This window comes from Falco cherrug, chromosome 11 (assembly GCF_023634085.1).
Source record: "Falco cherrug isolate bFalChe1 chromosome 11, bFalChe1.pri, whole genome shotgun sequence".
NCBI lineage: Eukaryota > Metazoa > Chordata > Aves > Falconiformes > Falconidae > Falco > Falco cherrug.
In genome coordinates, this window is record NC_073707.1 from 22,668,401 (window position 1) to 22,692,785 (window position 24,385).

At 50.5% G+C, this 24,385-nt stretch overlaps 2 protein-coding genes across 4 annotated transcripts; one reads left to right on the forward strand and one right to left on the reverse strand.

Annotated features, from left to right (window-relative positions):
• The first annotated feature begins 580 nt into the window (after positions 1-580).
• COPS7B (COP9 signalosome subunit 7B) lies at positions 581-19,570 on the forward strand. 3 transcript variants are annotated; one of them, XM_055724099.1, is made up of 7 exons: positions 581-774; positions 2,865-3,040; positions 4,256-4,331; positions 5,885-5,973; positions 6,539-6,741; positions 7,955-8,060; positions 15,157-19,570. In XM_055724099.1, exons 2-7 carry the CDS (start codon positions 2,879-2,881, stop codon positions 15,199-15,201), a joined length of 681 nt encoding a protein of 226 aa, XP_055580074.1. In that variant the 5' UTR covers positions 581-774; positions 2,865-2,878; the 3' UTR covers positions 15,202-19,570. The 3 variants fall into 3 exon arrangements, with proteins under 3 accessions (XP_055580074.1, XP_055580073.1, XP_055580075.1); XM_055724098.1 differs by lacking the exon at positions 15,157-19,570 and adding an exon at positions 9,492-10,856 and having other exon boundaries at positions 600-774; XM_055724100.1 differs by lacking the exons at positions 581-774; positions 4,256-4,331; positions 15,157-19,570 and adding an exon at positions 9,492-10,856 and having other exon boundaries at positions 2,908-3,040.
• An 85-nt stretch (positions 19,571-19,655) lies between these two features.
• NPPC (natriuretic peptide C) lies at positions 19,656-23,406 on the reverse strand. Its single transcript, XM_055724102.1, has 3 exons — positions 23,007-23,406; positions 21,146-21,461; positions 19,656-20,014 (listed from the first exon to the last, which is right to left on the reverse strand). The coding sequence occupies exons 1-2, from the start codon at positions 23,097-23,099 to the stop codon at positions 21,159-21,161; spliced, it is 396 nt and encodes a 131-aa protein (XP_055580077.1). The 5' UTR covers positions 23,100-23,406; the 3' UTR covers positions 19,656-20,014; positions 21,146-21,158.
• Positions 23,407-24,385: the final 979 nt, after the last annotated feature.

Consider the following 24,385-nt stretch of genomic DNA (forward strand, 5'->3'; position numbering starts at 1 on the left):
CGACATCACAGACGTTGCTCTGCCCTTGGGTTTGGGCCATTTTTCTATGGAGTTTAAAATCACTTCTTGCACCTTGTGGTCTTTTCACCCCATCTCTTGGCGGCATTTTCCCATTCACACTGCGGGAGGACCGGCCCAAGGGGCTTGGCTGGTAGCCTCCACTGTCCTGCCCTGCACAACCGTTCAGTCTACCAGTGGCCCCGCTGCAGCTCTTCGGCCATGGCCCGGTTCTTGCCGTAAAATGACAGATTTAATCCTCCCTGAAGGCTGCGGTGTGGGCAAGCACTCGAAAGAGGAATGGGCCTGTGCATGTGGAAGGGACCTTCAGAACAAAGAACAAGCTAAAGTGCGTGGCCTTTCGGTGATGGCCCTTGGCACAGGCCATTTCGGGGTGCCAGCCCCCCGCCGCGCTGCCACCGCACCGCACCTCCCCGAGCGGGAGGCGGCAGCTCGGCTGGCTGTAACCGAGCAGCCGCCCGGGGAGCGCCGTTTGCTGCGGAGGCTGCCGCCAGCACGCCCAGCGTGCCGGGACCGGCCCCGGGGGGCCCGGCCAGCCTCCCCTACGCCGCGGGCGGGCGGACGGCGGCCCGGTTGCCGCGGGATGCCGGGCGCGGTGCCCGAGCCTTGCGGCCACCCGGGGCCGGAACGTTCCGTGCGCGGCCGCGCGTTCCGGGGGAAGGATCTGCGCGAGGGACACCGGCGCCGCCATCATGGCGGCCTGAGGCGCGGCGGGCACGGCGCCGGGAGCGGCAGGACCGGAGGCCAGGCGGAGAGGTAACGCCGGGGGAGGGAGCAGCCTCCCGCCCGCCCCTCCGCGTACCGACTCTCTCCCTTCCCCGCTCCGCGGCCGCGTCCCGGCGCTGCCGGGCGTGCTGCTCCCCGAGCCCTGAGAAACGAGCGGGGACCGGGACTGGCGGGTGAGGGGCGAGGGGGCCCGGCGGTGGGATCCCGGGTAAATCGGCCCCTGCGGCGGGGCTCGGCCCCCTGGCTGGGACACGGCTGCCGGCCCGGCGGGGCCCGCGGGTCCAGCCGGGGGTCTGTGGGGCCGGGGCGCCTGGCCGCATCCGCAGCGCGCCCCCCCCCCGCGGGGCCTGCCTGCCTCCCCTCGCGTACCTTAGAGGGGCCGCAGCAAGGCGTGACCGGGGGGAGAGGCCCAGCTTATCCCCGTGTGTGGGTTTTGGTAGCCTTTGGGCAAGCTCCGTTCAAGTGTCCCCCATTTGTATTTCAGTCACCTCTCACCAAGGCCAGGCGGTTGTGTTGAGGGGTGGCCAGGCAGTCCCGGTGACACGGCTGTGCAGGCAGGTTGCAATAGCAACGTGCTTGTCTGAACCTTAAAAAGGGACAAAGAATTGGTGTTTTTTTTCCTAGCAGGGCATGGAGAAAGCCAGCCAGTCTTCTGTACTCATACACCAGGTGTACTTTGATTACCTGTGAGGGAGGACAACAACTCGGGAACCATGAAATCTGGATCTCATTCCCAACGCAGTAGTTCACTTGCTCTCCTGAGAATATTGCCTGTCCTCTGTGTCTGTTCCTTATCTGTGAGCGAGGAGAGCAGTACTGATGCACCCTCAGATGTATTAAGAAGCCACACTGAGCATTATTGTATTGCAGGGATTTCTCAGTCGAAACTGAGGTGCTATTCAGTCCGGCTGTGTGTGTACCTCTGATAAAAAGAATCCCAAAGAGGCTACACCGAGAGCTGGGAAATCTTTGCGTGGAGAGTGCAAAAGATTGCCTCCTCGGGTCGAGACCGTTTGCACCTGCAGGTGTAATGGAATGGAGTAATGTGTATTTTTAGAATCTGACTAATAAGGAAAGCTGGCTGCATTGCCTTCACGAGTCTTAATTTGATTAAAACAGTGCAAACACCTGTGTAACTGTACTTCCCCTGCAAGGGCAGATGTCCCAGTGGTCACACAGAATGAGTTCTCTGGTGCTTGGTTTTCTTCACCAAAGGTTACATGCTGTATTTGATAATTGTCCAATACAAACGCAATGCAAAAAAACCTTATCTGCTAAGTTATTTGTTTAGTGTCTTGAATAATAGGCCTCAGAAGTTTTTTCTTAGTTGTTTGTAAACAAGCAACTTATTTTGTTGGACTTGTCAATAAATAGCGGTTTACATTTCAAAAGCAACATGTTGGTGCTGGGAGACAACATGCACACCAGAAATGTCAGGCAGCAGCTGAAGACAAAGACCTCTCTTTACAGAGACTTAAATAGAGCCCTTTGTAGAAAGAGTATTTTTATCACTTAAGCTTTCCAGTTAACCCAAAACAGTTTAACTATACAAAGTAGGCTGGTAAGCTGCTTACAGGCCACAGTTCTTTTTGCCTTTTAGGCTCAGAAAGCAATAGGAAATAGGTACGCAGGCTTTACCTACAGTCAGCGTCAAAGCGAAAAGTATCATGCACGGGCCTACAAGGTGGAACAGTTCTTCACAGAACATTAAGTTATTTGCTGTTTTGAAGCTATGTAATGAGGAAGGAGGAAGTCTTAGCTGGCCTCTAACAGACGTAATAATAAACATATTTGCAGTTAGCATTATTTGGCAGCTTCAGTAGAAGTCTGAAAACAGTGTGGAATCTAAACTTTCCTACTAGCAAGAGTAGCTAGATCCTTTTAGGGAACTGACCAGACAGTCTGCAGAAGTTTTGCTCAGATATTGTGTGAATTGTTTTTGCTCCCCGGATAAATCAACAGTTGAACCTGCTGAGTTCCTGGCCCGCTCTCTGCTGAAGAAAGACCTGGCTCTGCTGACACTGAAATGTTACTATGCTGAGCATACCTTCTGATCCACTGCCAGACAGAATTCAGCAGAGGAGAAAGGATGTATTAAAATTGTGTTCTTCTATTGACAGATTGAAAACCTAGAATGGCAGGAGAACAGAAACCATCCTGCAATCTTCTAGAGCAGTTTATTTTACTAGCCAAAGGTACAAGTGGCTCTGCTCTGACTGCCCTTATAAATCAAGTGCTGGAGGCTCCTGGGGTTTATGTCTTTGGAGAGCTCTTGGAGTTAACAAATGTACAAGAGGTAAGAGATGAGTTTCTGTCCTAATGCCCCTTTTGCACTCCCAGTATAAGGGATACCCAGAAGTTTCCACAGACAGCCCATGTGGGAAATTTCTGTGCCAGGAATAAGCCTGGCATGACTTATCTTGGTTCTGAGATGTTTGTGCATGAGAGATTGACATTGCTTTTGCCTGTATATATTAGATGTTAAGAAATGCCTATATAAAGCTTTGCTACCTTAATGCAATTGCTAATACAGCAAAAACCTGGCAGCAGCACAGTAACAATTTTAAGAAGGCACCTAGCCAGCCAGCAGTGAAAAAATCCCTTTCTACTTCTTCATTGTCCTGGAAAGCATAACTTCAGTGCTCTCCAAAAGTCTTTGTGAACAGATGTCTAGTGTATCAGGCCTGGGTAGTAACCAAATCCAAACCATTTCAAACTAAGGTTGAAAGTAAGTTCCAGAGCTCTTACTGAGAACGCCTCGCCAGCACCTGCATCTACTACAATGAGGGAATCTAGGTTGAGTATCTCTGCAGCTGGGGTAATGTGGCGTACAGCAAGTTTGGCTTTCCAAACAGGCTCTTAGACATGCTGAAAAATGCTTCTATGGTTATTCAGCATCAAATCACAAGTAAGTTTTTTTCCTGGATCTGTGTGCAGCAAATGGTATTAAGAAAACCCCCACTCAATAAAAGTCACTGCTTGGTGCTGCAGTTGTTCCAGTGAAGTGTTTGCATGTGAGAGAAGCGCTATTGCTTTCAAATGCACTCAACTTAAAATGTTCTAGCTTGCTTTGCTTTGAAGTTTTTGTGGCTCTTCAGGTAAGCTGTCTTAGCTTTCCCACTAACAGCAAGGGTGCTTAACTGACCAACACCATTGCCTGCTTGCTTGTCACATGGTGAGAAGAGCTGGCCCTGTAGGTTGTCAGCTGAAATTGAGTTGCCTTTTTCTTTTACCTCCTAAGGTGCTGTTCAAAGCAGTTGACAGTCCAAACTGTAACTAAGTTCTGGTGCATAGAAATGGCTGGATCATCTTGACTCTAAAACTGCTGAAATATGCTGCTACTCGTAAGGCCTTAGAAAGGGTCCTGCTCTTTAACATGGGGGCAAAATTGCTTCTCTGGGTACTGCTTGTCCTGTGTAGACTTCAAACGTTCTCTGGAGAAGTTGCCTACCAGGGTCGTGTTGGCTGTTACTGTGTTACGTGGAATTTCTTTTGTTTTCTTCCCATCCAGCTTGCTGAAGGGTCTAATGCTGCTTATTTCCAGTTGCTGAACCTGTTTGCATACGGAACGTACCCAGACTATGTAGGTAAGGGACTGCCGCCTGTCTGCAGAGTACGAGACTGGCTTGCCCGTTAGAATTGCAAGAGGCAGTTCTTTGCTTTCTGTGGTACCTGGTGTAGTGTGGCTGGGTGAAAGTGTCCAAGAACAGAATTTGCTTGGGAGGAGAATTGTTCACAGGGTGTCTGTGGGTCATACGTGCTTTTTAATTGCTAAGACATGAAGGAGGGGCTAGAGACTGTGGTGTTTTACTGGTTTGGATTGGACTGCAGCACTGCATTGAATTGGTCTGTAGCAGTATTCATTGATGTTCGCAGGCTGCTTACCTCTGCAGAATGCAATTTCAGACACCTGTTTTGAAATTTAGATGATACCGGTTATGGAAGCTGCAGAAAACCTAGACAAAATTGTTCTGCATTATTTATAACAATCTATAAGGTTTATGGGATAACCTTTTATTCTGTGACGGCATTGCTGAAACAAAATGAAGAATTTCTTAGCTAGAATACAAATCGAAATAATGACTTTTATACAGCTTAAGAAGGACTAGGTGTGAATCATCTTAGTATCTGTCGAGATGTGCTTTTATCTCTGGTGCTTATACTTCCATTCTGCTACAATTTAATGCTTCATTTGTGGGTAGCAGCCTAACCCAGACCATTGCAGAGTGTGACAAATAATTCTGTCATAGTACTGGCTGTCACTGTGGTGGATGAGCTATCCGGTTCCTGTAAGGAGAAGTGACATCCTAAGTGTGAGGACTGGAAATTCCAGTGGCTGTGGAGCAACACGAGCCTTGTGAATTCTGTGACTGATGAGAGGATGTGTTTGCTGTGCATGGATCTTGTGTCCTAGCATGTGACAGTGCAATTCATTCTTCCTTTTCTAGTAAAGAAAAAAAAAAGGTGTGAGAAGTAATCAAAATGTAGAGCACTGAATGAGGTGGGATGGATGGGAGAACTTGAGTGGCCCTGAAACGCTAATTTCCATTAAAGCAGATCTTGTAAAGAGTTTCTTTGCTTTGGAAAGCCGCCAGTTTCCTTTCTGTTTTTAAATATTCATGAGGCACATGGATATAATACAATGACAGTGATGCCATCTAGATTAGTAATTTCTCCTCTCTTCCTCAGCCTGGTACTTTACACTTTCAGGGCAAAATACTGCAGTTCTTCAGAGAAATAAAACCAGCTTTATTTACAACCAGATCAGCGAAGGGGGAAGATTTTATTCTCTCAGCTTGTTAATGAAATAAAAATGACTTGGTGGTAGAAATAAAGCATCGACCAACTATTTTGGCAGGACACCACGTGTGCAGATGTGAATTCCGTTCTAATTCCAAAACCAGAATTACTGAAGAAGCAGAGAAGAGTGAATTGCCAACTTGTTTTTTAACTTTTCCCCTCTCCCCCTGGGTGTGCTGATTTGTCAGCGGCAGCCGCTTTCTGCTCACCAGCACCCACAGTAGCTGGACAAGTTCAGCCTTGCAGGGTTTAGTGTAGTTTAACTAGGCTGAAGTTCTGCAGCCTGGATTATATAATTCTTGAAGAAAAGTCCTAAATCTTGTCTTTTTAACATTAACAGCAAACAAAGATAACCTGCCTGAATTAACAGTGACTCAAAAAAACAAGCTGAAACACTTGACGATTGTAAGCCTGGCTTCCAGAATGAAGGTAAAGTACACTGTGTGTGATAGCAGTTGTTTTTTTGTTTGTTTTTGTTTCTGAAAATGGCATCAACTCCTCTGAAGTTGTATTGGACTGCATCAGTACTCACAAAAAATCCTGCAATTAGTAAAGTAATATAGTGTTCTCTTGTGTTGCATTTGGGACATTCATGAGATCTGGGGGTGTCTGAACTGCCATACAAATTGGTCAGGAAGTGCTGGGAAACTTTGTGTGATGAGTTTCACTGCTGGAGTTGAAGAATCATTCTTAAAAATGCTGACTTTTTGTTCTAGAGAAAACTAAGCAACACTCTTAATTTCTTCTGCAATCCCATTACCTTTTTTCCTCCAGAATGAGTTGTGCCAAAGCTTTAGGAATTAACAGAGTTGTGTCAGAGTATTACGTAGCTCAGTAGCAGACGTTTGTTCTGCCTTCTGCCGTGATCAGTCACAGCTGTACTTTGAGGTTCAAGTGTAATCTACAGTAAACATTTGGGTCTTGACCTTCTGAGACTTAGCTGTTCATTTTGGCCCTAGGACTGTTAACTTATTCTTGGACTTGCTGTTTTTAGTGCATTCCCTATTCTGTGTTGCTGAAGGACCTGGATATGAGGAATTTGAGGGAGCTGGAAGACTTAATTATTGAAGCAGTTTATACAGATATTATCCAAGGGAAGCTGGATCAACGAAACCAGGTGCTAGAGGTGGATTTTTGTATCGGCAGAGACATTCAGAAGAAGGACATCAGCAATATTGTCAAAACACTCCAGGAATGGTGAGGCAGTCTCTCCACCTTGCTTGTTCCTTGTACATAGCTAGTCCTGTGTTTTTCTTATTCCTCAAAGTTTCAAGTGCTGGTTCAATTTCACCATGTTCAATTTATCAGGAGGAGGAGTCTATTGGGCAAGTTTTGCAAGATCCCATCTACAATTCCATTTGTGTTATGTATCAAGCCAAACTATACTAAGTCTTGAGATTCTGCTCTCACTATAGCTTTTACATGACAGAACTCCAGTGAAGGGTCAAGGCCTTTTTAAACACATGTGCCAAACTGGACTCGTGGTCCTTCTGCTGTTACACTTGATAAAGAACCACAGAACTATCCATTACTTTTCAGCCTTTCTCACTGTGATGAGAGCTGCACGGGCAAATTCTAGAGAATCACAGTTCTTTGGAGGGGCTGCCACTTCACGGTTGAAGTTTCAGATGCCTTTGTTTGCCTTCTTTTTGTTCCTATAAATGCGGTCTATATGCAGCCATATTGGGAGTGTGGTACTATCTTTTTGTACTTTTGCCAGGAAGCTGCTTCTCATCTTTGTAGGATTCCCTTCCCACCCAGAGAAATTCCCTGGAGCCTGTGGCAGGTTCTGAGCTGACTGGGAATTGCTTCCTAGTTGCTATGGTAATGAGTGCATGAAAAGTAATTAAACTGCTGGGCAAATATGTTGATCTGAGGTGGGGGCAGGTTTTTTGCTTCTTTACTCCAGCTTTCTCAATCCTGTCATGGTGGCATGGCTCTGGCAGCTTCCAGGACCTTTCAGCATTGTTTGCAAGGTAACAATGAACCCACTGCCAATTCCCTTTCCATCCCCTCCAGTTACAAGTTCTGTGTTGAGTGCTCTTGTCTTTTGAACACTTAACAGGCAGGAGGATTATCTCGATATGACTTCTTTCTTCAATTTTAAAATGTTACTCCTGAAGAATGTGTTGTATCCCTGTTTAAGCAGTAATTCTAACTGAAAAGGAAGTCTAAAGCGCATTGAACCTGCACTTTTTGATGGTAAAAGTCACATGGACTCTGTAAAGAATGCTGTGAAATACATCAAGTAAGCAGCAAAGCTTTTTCTTGCCAGCTTTTTGGAACTCTTAAGTAGGAGGTATAATTTAATAATCTAAACTTTTAGTTGAGCGTGACTTTTCAGATTGCCTGATTGAGCTGCTCCAGAGAGAACTCATAAACACTGTTGGACGTTGTTTGTGTCTTGCAGGTGTGATGGTTGTGAAGCAGTTCTTTTAGGAATTGAGCAGCAAGTACTTAGAGCCAACCAATACAAAGAGAATCATCACCGAACTCAGCAGCAGGTAGAGATGGAGGTGGGTACAGAGTCACTTCAGACAGCGCTATGCTTTTTGATAAATGTTTGTTTATTGAAGAAAATAACTTGGTAACATCTGGTTAATGGTCATGGCTTCTCTGAAGTAGGCTAGCAATCATGCATATCAGATGTGCTGGTTTGAGGTAGGAAGAAGACCTATCTGCTTCCCTGTGTTAGTAACACCACAAATATCAAATTTGCCCGCTCTGAGCAGGCTGGAACTTTTCTTTATAAATTTTTATAAATATAGGCTAGGTGACTGCACTAGCTATGGTTTCCTGAATTGATTTGTTAGGAAAAGTGTGCTTTTAACAGAGAGCTTTGAGGCAGTTCTGTTATTTTTGTACAAGGCAGGAAGGAAGGGAAAAATGGTTCTCTTGGTTCTAAACCTGAAAGTGTAATTAACAAAAACCTCACGAGTCTCACTGCTTTTGCAAAAAGTGCCCTCAGCAGCTAGCTGCCTTTTGCAGGGTCACACGCTCGGCCCCGTGGCCTGGGAGCGCTCCTGCCCCTGTCCCGTGCGCAGCTGGGCGGTAGGGGGCAGCACAGGCACGCGATTTGAGCTCCGCGGAGGTGTGTGTAGTTGTGAGACCGGCTCTTGGCTGGTGCAGCTGTAAAGGTGAAAATGGGCCTCCCGAGACACTCGCTCAGGGTTTATTTCTTGCAGAGTGCTGCATCCCTGCAGGTTTACGTTTGCCTTCTGAAGCAGCATATGCTTGGCGGCTTGATTGGTATCCATAGCACATTTGGTTTGCCAGATGCCTTTGGCCTGGAGTTGGCACACCTGACTCTCCAACTTGTTTTGGCCTGTGGAGTGTTTTAAAGTTTGCTCATTGTATTTCTGGTGAGCCCTACAGGGTTCCAGGGGACAGTGTGTGATGCCTGGTGCTATATCTCTCCTTTTCAGCCAGAGTAGCAGAAGCACTACTGCTGCCTCCCACAAAACAAACTTCTGTTCCTACTTCTAGGAAGTATCCGTGGCTCAGACAGGCAGCTAGGCCTAATGGAATTTTCCCTTTTCAAGTGCTGTCCTAAGTGTTAGGTCTGTTTCTTTCACGGTCTCCTTTGTCCTTCATGCTTCTAGCCAACAGCGTGGTAGGATGGCTGCCTTCTGCACCAAGGCAGTAGTAGGTCCCTCCAGCCAGCGAGAAAGATGGTATAATATTGTGCCGTTCTCTCTTAGACAATAAAAAGTAATCTCTTGTTATTCTATATTGGACTCAGACTGGAAATGTTAACAACTCTAGCTGTAAGTGAGAATGAAACATTACCTTTAATAAACTCAAGTGCAGAGCATGTTTCTGGTGGGAGAGTTTATTTTATAATCTCCACTCTACACTTCAGAGGTTTTTCAATATGTTTATGAACAGAGTTTCTGCTGCGAGGGGAGGAAGAAGCAGATGCTGATTCACTGTCTCTTCTTGGCCAGGTCACAAACATAAAGAAAACATTAAAAGCTACAGCCTCGTCGTCGGCACAGGAGATGGAACAGCAGCTGGTAGAGCGAGAGTGCCCTCCACACACAGAACAAAGGCAGCCCACAAAGAAGATGTCCAAAGTCAAAGGGCTGGTCTCCAGCCGTCACTAGAACATACCATCTAAATGTCATTCAGCTAGGAATGACAACAGGAGGAGCAAAAAAGGGCCTGCGTCTCCTTTTTCAGTGGGTTCTGGGCCAGTCCCTTCCAGGCTGGCAAATAAAAGCCCCGTTTGAATACAGCTCCCAGTTAGCAGCACCTGGCTAAGTTACACTGTGCAGCCCTATTAATTTCCAGGGTGTCCCTGTTCTGGTCCTGTAAAGAGGAACTTCTAAAGAGAGGGACTAACCAAAAGGGACAGGGAAAAAAAAAATCTGTGGACAGTTTTTCTCCCTCCCAGCCAGTCTCATTGCTGCTTAACCTTGAGGAAGCTGCTGTAGTAAGTCAGATCTTGGGAGAACTTCTGTAGCCAGTGTCTGAATCCCAGGGTTGAAGTGTGGCTACCAAAGCCAGGCTGGGAGTGAGAAAGCCATCAACACAGATATTTTCATTCCCAAAGGGAGTGCAGAAAGGTTTCTAGGCCAGGAGCTGCTTTACATGGAAGTCTTCAGCCTTTCCACTACCCCTGTCTATTTTAAACTGGGGTGAAGTTCACACTACCTCGCTCTGTGAAGATGAGATCCAGTGCTGGGCTGTTTACTTAACTGTCTGTTTACTGCCCTTACTAAGCCCTTTAATCTCTCACAGATTTAAAGCACTGCTCTGCATCTCTGAGGCATCAGTACAATAAGGAGGAAGCAGGCTGCTCTTTCAAGCCTTCCTTCTTGCAGGTGGTTAGGGGTATACCAGAAACTGTTTCTTCTGAATGTCATGTGACCTCCCAGAGCTGCCTGTGAGTTGTTTCCCCCACCGATACCTTCAAAGGGGAACACATTCACTCTTCCTTGGATGCTAGCGACAGTGGTCTGCATGGGAGAAGAGCCCATTTAACATCGTGGCAGGCTGGTGGCCCAGGACCCACTGGCAAGGGTCGCAGCAGCATCCCCTTGCTGAAGCAATGGACTTGACTAGTCTTTCTGAATTTTGAACACTTTCAGGTTGTATTTTCCTCCCTTTTTTTGTACATTGTTGTGATTCTGAAGCATTTCAGCCTTTGTTTTGTGTTTTTTATTTTGTTACAGATTAACTTCAGGTCATTTGCACCCAGTTTGGCAAGATGTGGGGTTTTTTTAAGGGGGAGGATGGGGTTGGCATTGAAACAACAATTCACAAAAAAGCACATTTTAGAAAAAATTAAAAATGCTGATTTAATGACAGTCTGGAGTCTTGGCTTTGAGGCTGGTTTAGGCTTGTAGTCCAACAGCACTTGTTCACTTGAGCATTTACTTGATTCTTGACGTTACTAATGTAATGTCAAGAATCAACGGCAGGCCTGACTAATCTCCCTGGTGCCTCTGGGAGGCAGGGAAGTGCTCTTCGCATTTTGTCAGTAGTTCATCTTTGTCCAAATTTGTGCAGAAGGATCTGTGGCAAAGCCAGTAGCTAAGCCCAGTGCCCTGGGCCTAAACACCTTTGATGCCCGATTGTGGAAGGTTCGTAGTTGTGCTCTGTCTTAGGCCAGACAGTGCCTTCCTCTGGGTCTAGCAGAGAGCTGCTTTGTAGTTTGGCCCCTGCATTTCACTGCCCTCTGGGCTGTAAAGAGAAGGGCTTTCTGTGAGTGGGCAGGGGAGCTGTTTAAGCAGAGTACTGTGACAATGCTCCAGTCCTGAGCCAGCTGTTGCCGGCACTTACTTGTGCAACGCACGTGCCTTCCTCTTACTGCTACCACAATTCATTGCCGTCTGCGTGTTTTCAGTCCTCAGTCACAGGGCTTGTTGTACATTTGTGAAAGTAAATTCCTCTCCTCCTGCAGTGCAGGCACACCAGCTTTTAATCTTGAGGGGTGGATCTAAATACCCCCCATCCAGCGTCCTCTGGGTCAAGCCTATTGATTCCTGATTCTTTGCCAGCTCTCTCCCCTAGAAATGCTAGCCAAAAAATTCCCGAACACGAAGCCTTCCCCTATACCTCAAGGGAACTGTTTCCCAAGCAGTGGCAGTACTAGCTTCAGTACTTGCTTCTCCCAGTGTTTAGCTGACAGCTTCTCGGGAGGTGTACGTGGACTTTGTGTACCCACGTCTAATAGATCTGTGTGACAGAAGCGGACTGAGTGTTTCTGGCTTTCTGTGTGGATAGCTGCAGTGTACTGGTCATCCAGTTCCTCGCTAGATTTGACTAGTGAGGAGAGATTCTGTGGTTCTCACTAGCTGTTTTCTTGCCTTCCCATTTTTAATATCAGTCCTGCAAAGAGGCAGGAGGAATACAAATGCCTTTGGAAACTGTTTTAGCTGCTCGGCAAGCCACGGTCTGCTGGGGAAATAGATGTGAATTTGGCATCCTTGGTGTTTATTCCCTGCCAGTTACAGGAGTCACATTAGTTTGCTGAAGCTTCTTTAGTGTGTTGGAAGTTTTCGGGTTTGTTCTTAGGTTTTTGCTGTTCTCAGAGCTTGGCTGGGGGTGAAGATCTTATTCATGCTTCGGTACACATTGCCTTTGATCAGCAAAGAAGCACGGGAGGAAATAGCACTTTGAATAAAGAGCTGTCCCATGTTTGATGGCGGTAGAGGACAGGGAAGGGAATGGGGTATTGGAGGGAACTGAGCTGTTTGCGTTTGGCTTTCCTGGTGTGCCAGCGACGTGCTTGGTGCCGCAAAAGGAGGGGGGCGTCTTTGCAATGAGCCCAGGCTGAGATGAGTCATTAACAAATGACATGCACAGAGTACCTGGGGGAGGCAAACAGCTCTGCAGCAGCTGGTTAATGAATCTGGCTTGAAGGAAAGAGTTAGAAGCTATTCCAGGAATGAAGCAGAAGGCATAGTTGTTAACAGGGAAGGATGCAGGAGGTGATACGCCTTTCGAGAAGGACAACAGATAAAGACTGCATTGGCTTCCTGTGACTACAGGGAGGGCAGCAGCTCGGAGCAGAGTTGTGCGAATTAGGGGCTGATGGGAGCTGAATTGCAGGTGGTTTCGAGTGGGGAGTGCCTGGGGATCTTAATTGTGCTATGGGGACGAGAGGGAGGCAAAAGCAGAGGTAGATTTAATGCAGACTCCCATGTATTGCATGTGCCTGCTGGAGGCAGCTAACACAGCTTGTGTGAGCGCTGCTGGACACTGCTCCCTGATGTGGGGAGCGCATCCTGTCCTACTTTGTTTTATGGCAGCAATGGGCTGCTCCAGCTGCAGCTCACTTCAAGATTGCAGCAGGACAGAGTTTGAGCTATTGAACTTCTGTTTGCTTCCTCCACCCGGAGGGAGACAAAGTAGATGGAGCTGCCTTCCCCCTGCTCTTCAGGGCTTTATTGTCTAGCTTCGTGTTCTGCAGCTCCACTTGTACTAGTGCTTGTTTAATATGGAATTGAGCACTGAGCTGGAAAATGGAAGAGGATCTCAGCTGATTGCAGTGCTGGTAGACTGCCCTAGCCCTAAAGCTGTGCCTCATACTAACAAATGTCCCTGGCATTCCTGCTGTGACTCAGTTGATACCAGCTAACATCAGGCAATTCTGGAACATGATAAAGCAATGTTGATGTCAGTCTTACAGAAAAAAAAGTTTTGGCTTGAAATCTATTGTTCTTTTGCTTCCTTCCTCACCACCTTAATTAAGTTGAGCGCTAGCTTAGTCTTCTGTTGAAAGCAGGAGGGAAAGTCAGTGATGCTGACAGACCTTTCTGTGTTCAGATTAGAGACCTGTCCTGCAGTCAGTCTTGTGCAGCCTTCTGAAGTCCCACGGGTGCTTGTGGAGCTGCACGCAGGCTTGCAGGTCTCTCTCTGTGAATCATGTACAGGAGTAGGACCAGCAGAGCTGGGGAAAGTGAAGCTTTTGTTCCCATAGAAGAGAGCGGTGGTAAGAGATGGCCATTTTTCCACCAGCCCTGCAAAGTGCATTTTGCTGAACAGCTTTCTGTTCCTGGAAGAATGGAAAATGATACAGAACCCTGTGGGTGTTTTTGGTTTTGCTTTTAGTGTTCTGATTATCCTGTGAGGGGAAAATGCCTTGGTCCACGTGGGCAAAAAGGAAGTTGGACTTGTTGCAGGGGAGGCAGAAGGGAGAGTGCCATCAATTTTGATAGCGGTATTAGAACGTAACAAATCGTATGGGTAAATCAGACTTTTCCTAAACTTTCAGTTCTGTACAGGTTTACATGAGTGCATCTAAGCTGTTCAGAGAGGCCTCTGATTTTGAAAATGACATAAAGCCTACCTCCTGCTGGGGTCAAATAAACAAAAAAGCTTATGCATTTGTAGGCCTATTGCAAACTTTGCAATGGAGAGCAACAACCTGCTCTTTATTATTCTGAGTAATGGGGAAATGGAGAAATTAAAGAACCTGCCCCACAACTGTATAGACCCAGCTAGCCAGATATCTGGCATCTAGTACCATACAAAGTTTTCTGTTGGTTCCCCCCCAACCAAGTCCTCTATAGCAGCTGACCTAACGCCAGGGAACCAAAACCTTAAACTGTCTAGCTTATTTTTGTGTAATCTGAGAGAGCGTAACCCAGGGGCATCAAGAAAGGTACATTAAAATTTAAAGTGATCTCAGTTCCAACTTGTAACCTCAACCTTATATTTTTATTATGGAATTTTAACCGGACAGACTGATTGAATTTCTCGGCAGAGTTTTTAGAAATATGTCGTTGTTTCACTCTGCTCCATGGCAAAGGTCGGTGTCTCTCAGGGAGTGTTGACATTTTGCTGATATTTCATCAAGTTTGGCCCTACCACAGAGCTACCAGAGGTAAGAGAGGTGTGCTGTAAAAAGAGTGCATACTTACCCCCTTGCCTAGGCTGCACTTCTCAGTGGCACTGTGATGCCTCCATCTCTGGTTAGTGAACCAGGCAAAGGATTAGGCAGAGCAGCACTTTGCTCCCTGTCTCCAAATACACAGGCACACACGTTTCTTTTTTCCCATAGTGTGTAGACCTCGTGAGATGCCCTGCAGGTTGCGTGAGTATGATAGCTGTGACCATGGCTTTTTCTTATCAAGAAAAGATGTCCCTGCTCTAGCAAATGAACATATACGCTGGAAATTCTTACAGGTAATGGGATTGCCATAAGGTCCTTAAATGGTCCTGAAATGCGTGTGTCCACATAGCGCGCAAAAGAATTTGTGCCAGTAATCCTTGCTTGGTGTAATTTTAGTAGAAGATAGGGTGTCCCTGCACAGCTTCAGGTCTCCTATAGAGGCTTGTGAGTTTGTGTATCATTAGGGCATTTTTGAAGAGCTCATGCACACGTGATACCTCTGTGTTTCCAGAAGAGTGAGGCCTTGCTCCATCAGAGATCAGCCTTTTTGTGAGTATTTTGAGCTTGTCTGACCATAGGGCTGTATCTTCACGGGTATGAGGTTTGGAAGTAGTGTTGTATAGCCCTCCAGACTTTCTGAAGATGCTGTTTACCTTACCAGCCCTGATGTTTCCGTTGCTGTCTCATGATCAGCACAGTCCTAAGGCTGGTTTGTGCTGACGCAATGCAATCAGTAATGTCTTGGTGTTTCATTGTCACCTTCACAGCTGTTAGAGAGCACCAGTTCCTGCAGGATCACCTGCCAGCTGTGATGCTATACCTTTTACATCATGACTGTGAGATGACACCTCTCCTTGCTGGCAGACAAACCAGGTGGGTAGGCATTGCTCCTCAGAGCTGTTCTGCATCTAGGGAGGCACAGGCTGTTGCCTGGTTTAGCGTAATGGAAATCAAGGACAATGTTGTAAATAAGGGGCGAAGCACGGAGCTGTGTCCTATTGCAGCTTCTGCTGTTGCAGAAAGCAACTTTGGGCAAATCAGCTCCTCTGCAGCTGCATTTCCCAAGACAGCCTCTCTCTTCCATGCTGACTTTGCGACAGGTTTGTAAAGTGCTTTGGTCTCCTGGCTGGGCAGAGGTTCCTTGATGATGGAATTGAAGATGCGTATGTATGGGAGGAGGGGAATCTTAAAGCTTTCAAGTTTTTCTAGAAGTCATCTTTCTCCTGTGTACCATATACTCTTCTTTTCCCTGATGCAGATGAGGTGGTCCACTGTGGGAATATCAGCCTGGAGTATTATGGGTAATATGCCAGGTTAATTATGGAGGGGGCAGGAAAAATAGCCTGTGCCGTTTTCAACAATATCAAAGGGATGCTACCTAATGATTTTCCTATTAGTTCTTTTCCCAGCCTGCCAGAGTCACTGCAGAGGTGTCATTTACAAAAGCAGTTTGCAACTCATTACCCTGGATTTTCACTGTAGTTCTGCTCCAGAGAGCGTAGGCTTTTGCTGTGTGCCCCAACCTAATGAATTGCCTGATTCAGTTAGTGCTGCCATCCCTTCTGACAAGGTTAGTTGCTGACTGACAGGAAGGGGACTGAATTCAATTCCCTTCTTGTTTTTGACTAACACTTGTGTCAAGTGCAGGCTCCCTCTGGAAGCTGCCCTGTGATCCTTTCCCTTTGTTTTCCTGTGTTCTGAGGAAAGCAGCCCATGCTTGGAGAAGTCCTAGAGCAAGTGGCAGGGGCATGTGTGTTGCTGCCCACGGCAGTCCCTGCTCAGTGCCTCAAGTCCTTTTCCAGCTGGAAAATTCCAATGCTTTCCTGCTCTGGGGCTATAGGCTTTTCTTTTTCTTCATTGGTTTGGGATTTGCTGTCACCTGAGCTGGGCTTTGTAACCCTTCAGCAATAAATACCTTGGAAAAGTTGCATTAATGGTACCAGGGAAAAACATGCAATGTGGGCTGGGGGTACAGAACTGATTTCCCACATGTCAGAGGACAATTGTGTCCCTGTTGTGGGAGCTCCCAAGGTCTGCTCCGGCCTGTTTGGGCTTTACAAGGCACTTGTACAAGACCACAGGAGAAAGCTCTTACCCTTTTTCGCTAGGGAGCAGCATGCTTTTTCAGGCCGGAGGCCTGTGGCTCATGTCATGCTAGGAATAGCTCCTGGAGAAGAGAAATTGAGGCTGTTCCTCTGTCATGTCGCAAGTGCTCCCACTTGGAAGCTGAATGTGGCTACTGCTGGTTCAGCTGGTAGCACAGTAAATGTGTAGGTCCCGTGGGTGCTAGTTTGACCTTGGTGTGGGCAGAGGAGCTTAAGACTCCTGCCACCCTCACTTCCAGGTGTATGCACACACCTCTGCTCAATGCCGTTCTCTGAGCCTGCTGCTGAGACACCAGGTGCCACCCCCCTGAGGCTGCAGCTTGCATCCAGGACAGCTCTCGCTGTTCAGTTATGCTGTCTGGCTGGGACGTGGCAAGGGAGTTTTCCAGTGCTGGCCCTCGATCCTTTTGCTGGATGTCTTGAGGATTTGACCTAGCTGACCCACAAAGGAAGCAGTGATGTGAGATCGATTTGTTTCTGCTGCACTTGATGCCTCCTCCCCTCTTAATTAGATTCCTGTGGCCCCTCTCTTTCCTGCTGGCTTTGTTTCCTGCTGAGCCACTGTCAGGGAGACCCAATTGTGGCCTTTCCAGGTGCTTGCTGTGCTCTAATGAGCCGTTTCCATTTCCTATTCTGGCCTGCCCACAGAACCGAGGAAGGTGCTTGTCAGCGCTCTGAAAACTGACCTCTACTCACAGTGCCACTCTCTGCCCATCAGACCCGCTGGTCTGGCTGTGCCATGTGGGTGCTAAGGTTGAGTGGATCTGGAAGTTTTCCCAAGTGCTCTTTCACCTGAGTTCTGCCTTCTCTCTTGCATATTGGCTCACCCCCTCCACATGGGCACGATGTTCCCATCCTGCTGGTGGGAAACCAGCATGCTGAGGGACAGGGTGACTTATCCCTGGTCAGAGCGAAAGCAGCAAAGCGAGGAGCCAAGCTGTTATCCCCTCTTTCTGCACAGGGAGCTCTCACTCTGATCGCTTTCCTTCTGCCAAACTAGTGTCCTTTTGCAGTGCAGCTTTGTCCTTTTCCTTGGGCTTGCTCTTTTCCAGGAAGCCTGGTGGATGGAAGGAATCCATGCTGCGGGGCTGTGCTTCTCCCCTTGGAGTACGCTGCAGAGGAGAAATGAGAATCGAGACAGTATGCAACCCCAGGCTGTGATCTCTGGGATTTGCCCCAACCTGACCTCAGGTTCTGCCCCACTTAGGTGGTCGAATTTTGTGGATTGAGTCCCTGAGACCGAGTTCCCTCTGCTCTGTTGAGGAGAGCCCCTCTGTCACTATGCAGATGGTTTCGTTCCAGCTCTGGCTTTGCAGCAAAAAGCCAAAACTGGAAGGGGAATTGGCCCCACGTTGGTCCCCACCTGGTACTCTGTTGTGGTCAGTGCTCTGGCTTCATGCTTGAGGACCCTGAGGCGGACCTGCACTACCACCTTCTTATACCACTGTTCAGACCTGGTGCGCGAGGTCTGAACAGCAAGTGATTCCTTATTGTCCCGTAGGTTTGCTGGGTGGCAGTGGACAGTCCCCTCTGATGAGCATCTCTTTAGGAGCTCCTGTTACAGTCTCTCCTTTGCGCTAAGGATGTATGGAGCTGGTAGGGTGGCCTTCAGAAGTGTTGTACTTGCCTTGCTGAGCCCTGACAGTGGGTTGTCACTACCTGCAGGCATCTCTGGAGGGCTGTAGCTGACCCTCAGGCAGGGCACCAGGCTGCCAGCCACCTGTTCTGCCTCCCTTCCTCCCAGGGTCTTGAGTTGGTTCCCCACAGGCAACATCTTGTGTGGTCTGTCAGCTGCTGCTCCCCATCCAGCTGGACCCTGGACATTGTGAGGTGGGTACCTGCCTCTGATTGAGGCTTTGCACGTATGAGGCTAGAAATGTCATGTGCACGCTCCTAACCAGATGATTGAGCTGTCGGGTGTCTGGATAAATCCCCTCGTTCTGTAAACCTAATGTTCTCTAATAGCTGGGGAGAGTCTGGCTGGAGGTTTCTATGGTTTCCTGGTGGTTGCTACGGAAAAGGATCTCTTTGCTTCTAGGTCTTGGTGACTTTGTTTTTGCCCTGTCCTAGGCACTGGAGCCCTGCAGAACATAATGGTTGTTGTTCCCCAGCCCACTACAATGGTCAGGGCATAATTTGTGACTCCTGTCACGGCTGGGCTGGGCGCCTGCCACTCTGTTTTTCTCTAAGGCCTCTTTGAAGATTGAGACCAAAGAGCCTTCATCCAGGAGTCTGCGTGTTTGCTGTGCTCCCCACCCCCTCGCTTGCTGTTTCCTTTAGAGCTCCAAGTCATTTTAACAATTTATTTCATGCACTTTACATAGCAAGAAGCTGTAGCAACAGCTGTGTCCGTGAATCCTTACCAGGCAGCCCTCAGTATATTTTGGTCTGTCTATGTATTGTCCCAGGCACAGTTAAATAAATCACTGCTGGAGGAAGGGACTTTACAGCTTAGCAGCAAAGGTTTGGCAAATGGGAGTATCAACAAGATACTCAGGGAGCTGCTGGATCCTAGAATAACAGCACTTCTGGCATAAAGCTCTGTTCCCACCAGCACAGCCGGGGGCCAGATCCAGCACAGTCTCTTTGTTGCTGTCAGCAGGGACTGCAGCTCCGTACAGCGCCCAGTGGTAAAGCTATAGTTACAGGATGAAATTTGGACCCAAACCTGCAGGCTGGAAGCAGTTAAAATGCGTCTAGGCCAAATGCTGCTCTTGTCTCGCTGCTATCAATCCATGTCTAGGCTGTTGAACATGATGGGCTTATTTCCACGGGTACCATTCAGGATCTGGGCACAGATGAGCTGCCCGAGGCCATGTGCTCGCAGGGAGTTCAGTTGGGTTCTGCAGCTGCACGCCGCGCTGGGCAGGATCTGGTCCATCAGAGCATCATGGAATTGGGCACAAGTTTACTTTTGCATATGGGATTAAAGCTTAAAATATCAGCTGGCCTTTTTCTTGCTCCTTACTTTTCTAAAACATCTGAACAACTTCTTCTTGAACTCTGTTAAAATCAGTCAATCTGACATTAAAATTGTATGTGAATTTGATAAATAAAGACAGGTTACAAAATGCCACATGGAATGATTTTTTTTTTAAAGTTTTTCAACTACTTAGGACAAAAAATGTTACAATGCTTGACTTTTCATTTAGTTACATAAATAATTTTTTTATAAATATCTCTTTATAAACAATATATAAATAGCTTTACAACATAAATACATTTATGCATGACATGAATTTACAAACAGCAACGTTATACAGCTGGCTTCATCAGTCTTTTGGAAAAGCACTGTCCCTTGTCTTGGTGAGTGTTTGTATATATAATATATATAAGATAGAGAGCACTTTTTAAAAAAATAACAAAACCAAAACAGCTGGTGCCATGACTCCTCGTACCAAAAAGAAAAACACAGCCACATCTTTTGTCCATTCCGGGGGGTCTCTGCTCTTCTAGGCGTTGCCTGGGGGATGGCCGTGCCTGGCCACGATAGGAGAAAATGGACTATGGATTCAAAGCCCTGCAAGGAACAAGAACAGAGTGCCTGTTAGTACTTGTCATACAACACCGCTTACCCGTCCCAAGTGAGAATAATCCTGGTTGTGGGGCCGCAGGATGCTGAAGGCAACGGAAGCCCTCACCTTTTGCTTTCTGGCTATTTAGTGTTTAGGGGAGAGGCCAAGGGAAGTGTGCTGCTCCTCCTGGCTTTAAGTCTAGCAGAAATCTTTTTTTTTTTTTTTTTTTTTTTTCGCCCCCTGATGAGAATTTAATGAGAGAGGATGGGTGCAAGCTGGCTGCACAGCGTGCGTGTGCTTCTTAGAGCCCGGAGCTGGGTGATTCCTTGGCAATACTGGGGAGCCACTACATGAGGGAGCAGAGGGGTAGCACCCATCCTTCAGGGCAGGGCCATGGAGGTGTGAGTTCATCTGCATCTGACCTGCTGGCGGGGACCTGGCCAGAGTGGTGCCTCAGCCCCCCCTGGCACCCTCGGGGATAGCTGGCCAGGCCAGGAGCTGCTGTGTTTCTCCCAAACCGGTCACTGTGGGGATGTGATGCTTCTCTCGCCTTCAAGCACAGCAGCCATGGAGCATGGTGGGAAGAACTTCTCCCAGCTTCGCGTAACTCACTCGGATGCAAAGCTGGAGTTGGGAAAGTGCTACCCTTGGCTTTCACCACAACTGGGAGACACCTGGGGAACTTGTGTACTGTTTTTCCTTAAATGAGAACTGGGGTGTGTCTGAGACAGGCTCCTCGCTCATGCTCCCATCACAGAAGTACCCTGCCCTCTTCATGCACATCCATAGGTCACCTGCGTCTGTCAAGCACAGGGAGCGACTGGGAACGTATGGCTGCACCGGAGCCCCTGCTGCACCCTCCCCGAGCCCAGGGCTGTAGCTCGCTGCGGGGGCGATGGACCGGGGGTCCCCGGGCCTGCTACAGAGGCGCAGGCAGGGGAGGCAGCCGAGCGGCGGGAGGGCTGCTGGGGGGTGCGAGTGCAGTTAAGGCCGCCTCTGGGGTCCCGCCCTGTGCCCGCCAGCACCGCCGCGGCTGGCAGCGGGCTCAGCGAGCTCAGCGCCCGCAGCAGCGCCCACCGGCACCTCGCGCGCTGCGGGGGCCCGCCCCGCCCCGCCCCGCCCCGCCGCGCGCTCACCGCCAGGGGTCCCTCAGCAGCCGAGGCCGCTCATGGCGCCGATGCGGTCCAGCTTGAGGCCGAAGCAGCCCTTGCCCAGGCCCTTCTTGTGCAGCCCCTTGTGGCGGCGGCCCGGCGGGTCCTGCAGCAGCCGCGCCCAGCCCGCCCGCGGCCGCGTCTCGGCCCGCGCCTCCCGCGCCTCCCGCGGGCCCGGCCCGCCGCCGCCGCCGCCGCTGCTGCCGCTGCCGCTGCGCTCCTTGTCCCGCTCCTTCTCCCGCTCCGCCGCCTCGGGCGGACCCGCCGCCGCCGCCGCCGCCGCTGCCGAGCCGCGGGAGGCCTGGGGGGGAGAGGGTCAGAGCGCCGCCGCCGCTTGGGGCCCCCCCCGCCCCCGCCCCGCGGCTGGGGACATCCCCGCTAGGGACTCGCAGCGGGGTGGATGCACCCCTCTGCGCTGCGCACCCAGGGCAGCGGTCTGTCCGCACCGCCCCCCCCCCCCCCCCCCCCCCCCCAGCAGTGTAGACCATCACTCCGCGGCTGTGCCCAGGGCATCCTCCCCCCTCCTCAAATCCATGGTCCCTGCCCTGGGGTCAGAGCATCCCCCCACCCCACCCCACCGCGGTGCCTTTCCAAGTTCCCTGGTCCCCAGCACTGCCCTGGTCACTGTGTGTCCGCCCCCCCCCCCCCCCCCCCCCCCGGCTGGGATCACTGCATCCCCCTCAAAAATGGCTAGTGGTGGTGCACCCCCCTCCCCCCATGCTGCTGTCACTACACGCCCCCCCCCCCCCTGTAATGTGAAGGGGCCTGAAGGCTGACAGGGGACACGGTGACCCTGCCAGCTTTCAGGCCCCTTTGGTCACTGTGTCCCCTGCCAGCTTTCTGGCCCCTTCAGATTACGCGGGGTGCATGTGTGTGTGTGTGTTCCTGCCCCCCAGCCCAGCTCCGGAGGGGTGTCACTACTCTGAGCAGCTCTTCCTGTGCCCCTGCCTTGCAGAATGTCCCCAGCAGCAGTGGGGAGACCAGGGCTCCCCTTCCCCGCTGTCCCTTCCCCTAGTTAATGTTCTCTGGGTCCCCCCACTCCTCCTGTTCTGATCCACAATTATGGGGGGCACAACCCCTTCCTTACTGCCCCCCATCTCCCAGGCTCCCTGTCTCCCTGCTGGAGGCTGCTGCCCACCAAGCTCTGGGATTGCTCACCCCCATTCACCTCCCCTCCCCCCCCCCCCCCCCCCCCGTATCACCCCTTTCTCTTCAGCCTGCACCCTGGTTCCTTACAGGGACACCCACAGTTCTGTTCCACCACTGTCCTGGAGCACCCCTCAGCCGCTGTCCCCATCTCTGTGCCCAGCCCACGGGGCAGTGCCACCCAGTGTCGGTGGCCTCTGGTACATCCCTCCTCCTCAGCATCGAGGGACACCAAGCTCCCTGGGGCACCCCCATGTGGGGACACCCCGTGTGCCCCTGCCTGACCTGTTTGGGCAGGGCTGCCCGGAGGGCTCTGGCCTCACACCCTGCCTGCCATGCACCTGCTGCCCACCCCACTGCAGGTCTGCTCCCCTGCCCCAGTGCCCGCCACAGAGGGGGCCCCCACAGTGACACTGGGGAGCCCACTGATGCCCTCCTCAGCCCCGATCCCGCAGGGTACAGGGCACACAGCATCCCCCTCCAGCCCCTGATTCGGGGCTGATGTCCCCAGGGCACGCACACTTGGGACAGCCTGGAGAAGCAGGGGGTTCTCCTAGCCCCTAGCAAAAAGCCCATGGGGAAGGAGGACTTCGCACGGACTCTGCTGCCCCAAAGTCACCCCACGTCTCCCCCCTGTGCCGTTAGGACCCTCAGCGGGATGGGGAGAGAAGCAAGAGCCAGGGGGCAGCTCCAGCCGTACCTTCTGTGGGAGCTGAGACGACGGCTTCGCCTCCAGCCTGACGGAGAGCAGAGCAAGTAAAAGTCCACCAGCCAGCAAGGGTGAGATCTGCATCCTGCGAGGCCGAGCGAGAGGGGGGCCGGGTGGCAGCGGGGAGCCGGGGGGAGCCCTGGGGAGAGGCCGGGACCGATGGGAGTCAAAGTTCAGAGCGGAGCCCCGAGGTCCCTCCTGCCGCCTGCGAAGTGCCGAGCTAGTGAACTTGGGCTTTCTGCTTCATTCATTTTATAACCCAACCTGCTCGGTGATGTCATCTAAACAACCAGGTCCAACCCGGCCTCCCACTCCACAATAACAGGAATTTAAAGGGGGGGTGGTGGTGTCCCCTCTCCCCTGGCAGGAACAAATGACACATCAGCCCAAGGCAACCAGTTCAGGGAGTCGGAGAGCAGAAAGGGAAAGCGGGGGGCATTTGGCTTCACACCCCACTGCCCAGCCACCCCTGGACCCCCCTGCAAGCCGTCTGCCCTCCCCTTGCCTTGCTGCCCCGCGGCCCCTCTGCTCCCTCCTCTTCCCTGGTGACCCCCCGCAGAAGAACACGGGCCAGCATGGGGTGGCTGTCGCAGGCTGGGGGGGGGTGGGGGTGGGTGGGGGGGCGCCGGAGGGGGAGGTTAGAGCCCAAAACACAGGAATGGGCACAAAAAGCACTTTTTTTCCATATCCAGGGTTAAATCAGAAGCTGTCTGTCCCTCAGCTTCTCTCCCAGGTCCCTGCTTGGCAGGAGGGGTGTCACTGCCCTCCCTGGCAGGGATGTTGGGGCACAGGAGGATGCAGGGGGCAGTGGTGCTGCTTGAGGGCACCTAGGTGGGTCCCTCAGCTTGGAGGGGGTGACCTGCTCTCTCTGTTCTTGCGGGGGGGGATGAATGGTGTCCCTGGCCCTGGGGATGGGACTTTTCACATACCCTGAGGTTGTCCTCTGCAGGACTGAGGGCACAGTCAGTGTCACAGGGTCCCTACTGGGGACAGGACCCCAAGGGCTGACCCACCCACCACAGGGCTGTGCAGCCTGGCCTCCTCTGACCTGCTCCCAGAGCTGGAAGGTGCGGGAGAAGGATGTGACCCTGGAATTAACTCCAGCAGCTCGCAGAGACTCTGGGGACACAGTGGGGGCTTCCCCCTGCCCTCCTCCTTCCCCTTCAGCATGCAGGAGGGCAGGATTTGTGCCGTTGCTGCTGGCGTGACTGGCATCGGGCAGCTCTAGGGCTCTGATTGCTTTTTGCTGATGGAGCTGGGCACCCCCCCAGCACCACGGCTAGGGGTGATGCTCTTATTGGGATCAGGCCAGAGGAGAGACACCCCATTTTGCAGAAGCATGCAGGGCTGGATTGCACTAGCCTGGATTT

Excerpts from the sequence above, each read along its gene's own strand:
- COPS7B (XM_055724098.1), top strand. The coding sequence starts at position 2,879 with ATGGCAGGAGAACAGAAACCATCCTGCAATCTTCTAGAGCAGTTTATT. Across the intron at positions 3,041-4,255 it reads AGTTAACAAATGTACAAGAG|CTTGCTGAAGGGTCTAATGC; the intron begins GTAAGAGATGAG and ends CTTCCCATCCAG. Across the intron at positions 6,742-7,954 it reads GTCAAAACACTCCAGGAATG|GTGTGATGGTTGTGAAGCAG; the intron begins GTGAGGCAGTCT and ends TGTGTCTTGCAG.
- NPPC (XM_055724102.1), bottom strand. The coding sequence starts at position 23,099 with ATGCAGATCTCACCCTTGCTGGCTGGTGGACTTTTACTTGCTCTGCTC. Across the intron at positions 21,462-23,006 it reads CGTCTCAGCTCCCACAGAAG|GCCTCCCGCGGCTCGGCAGC; the intron begins GTACGGCTGGAG and ends TCTCCCCCCCAG.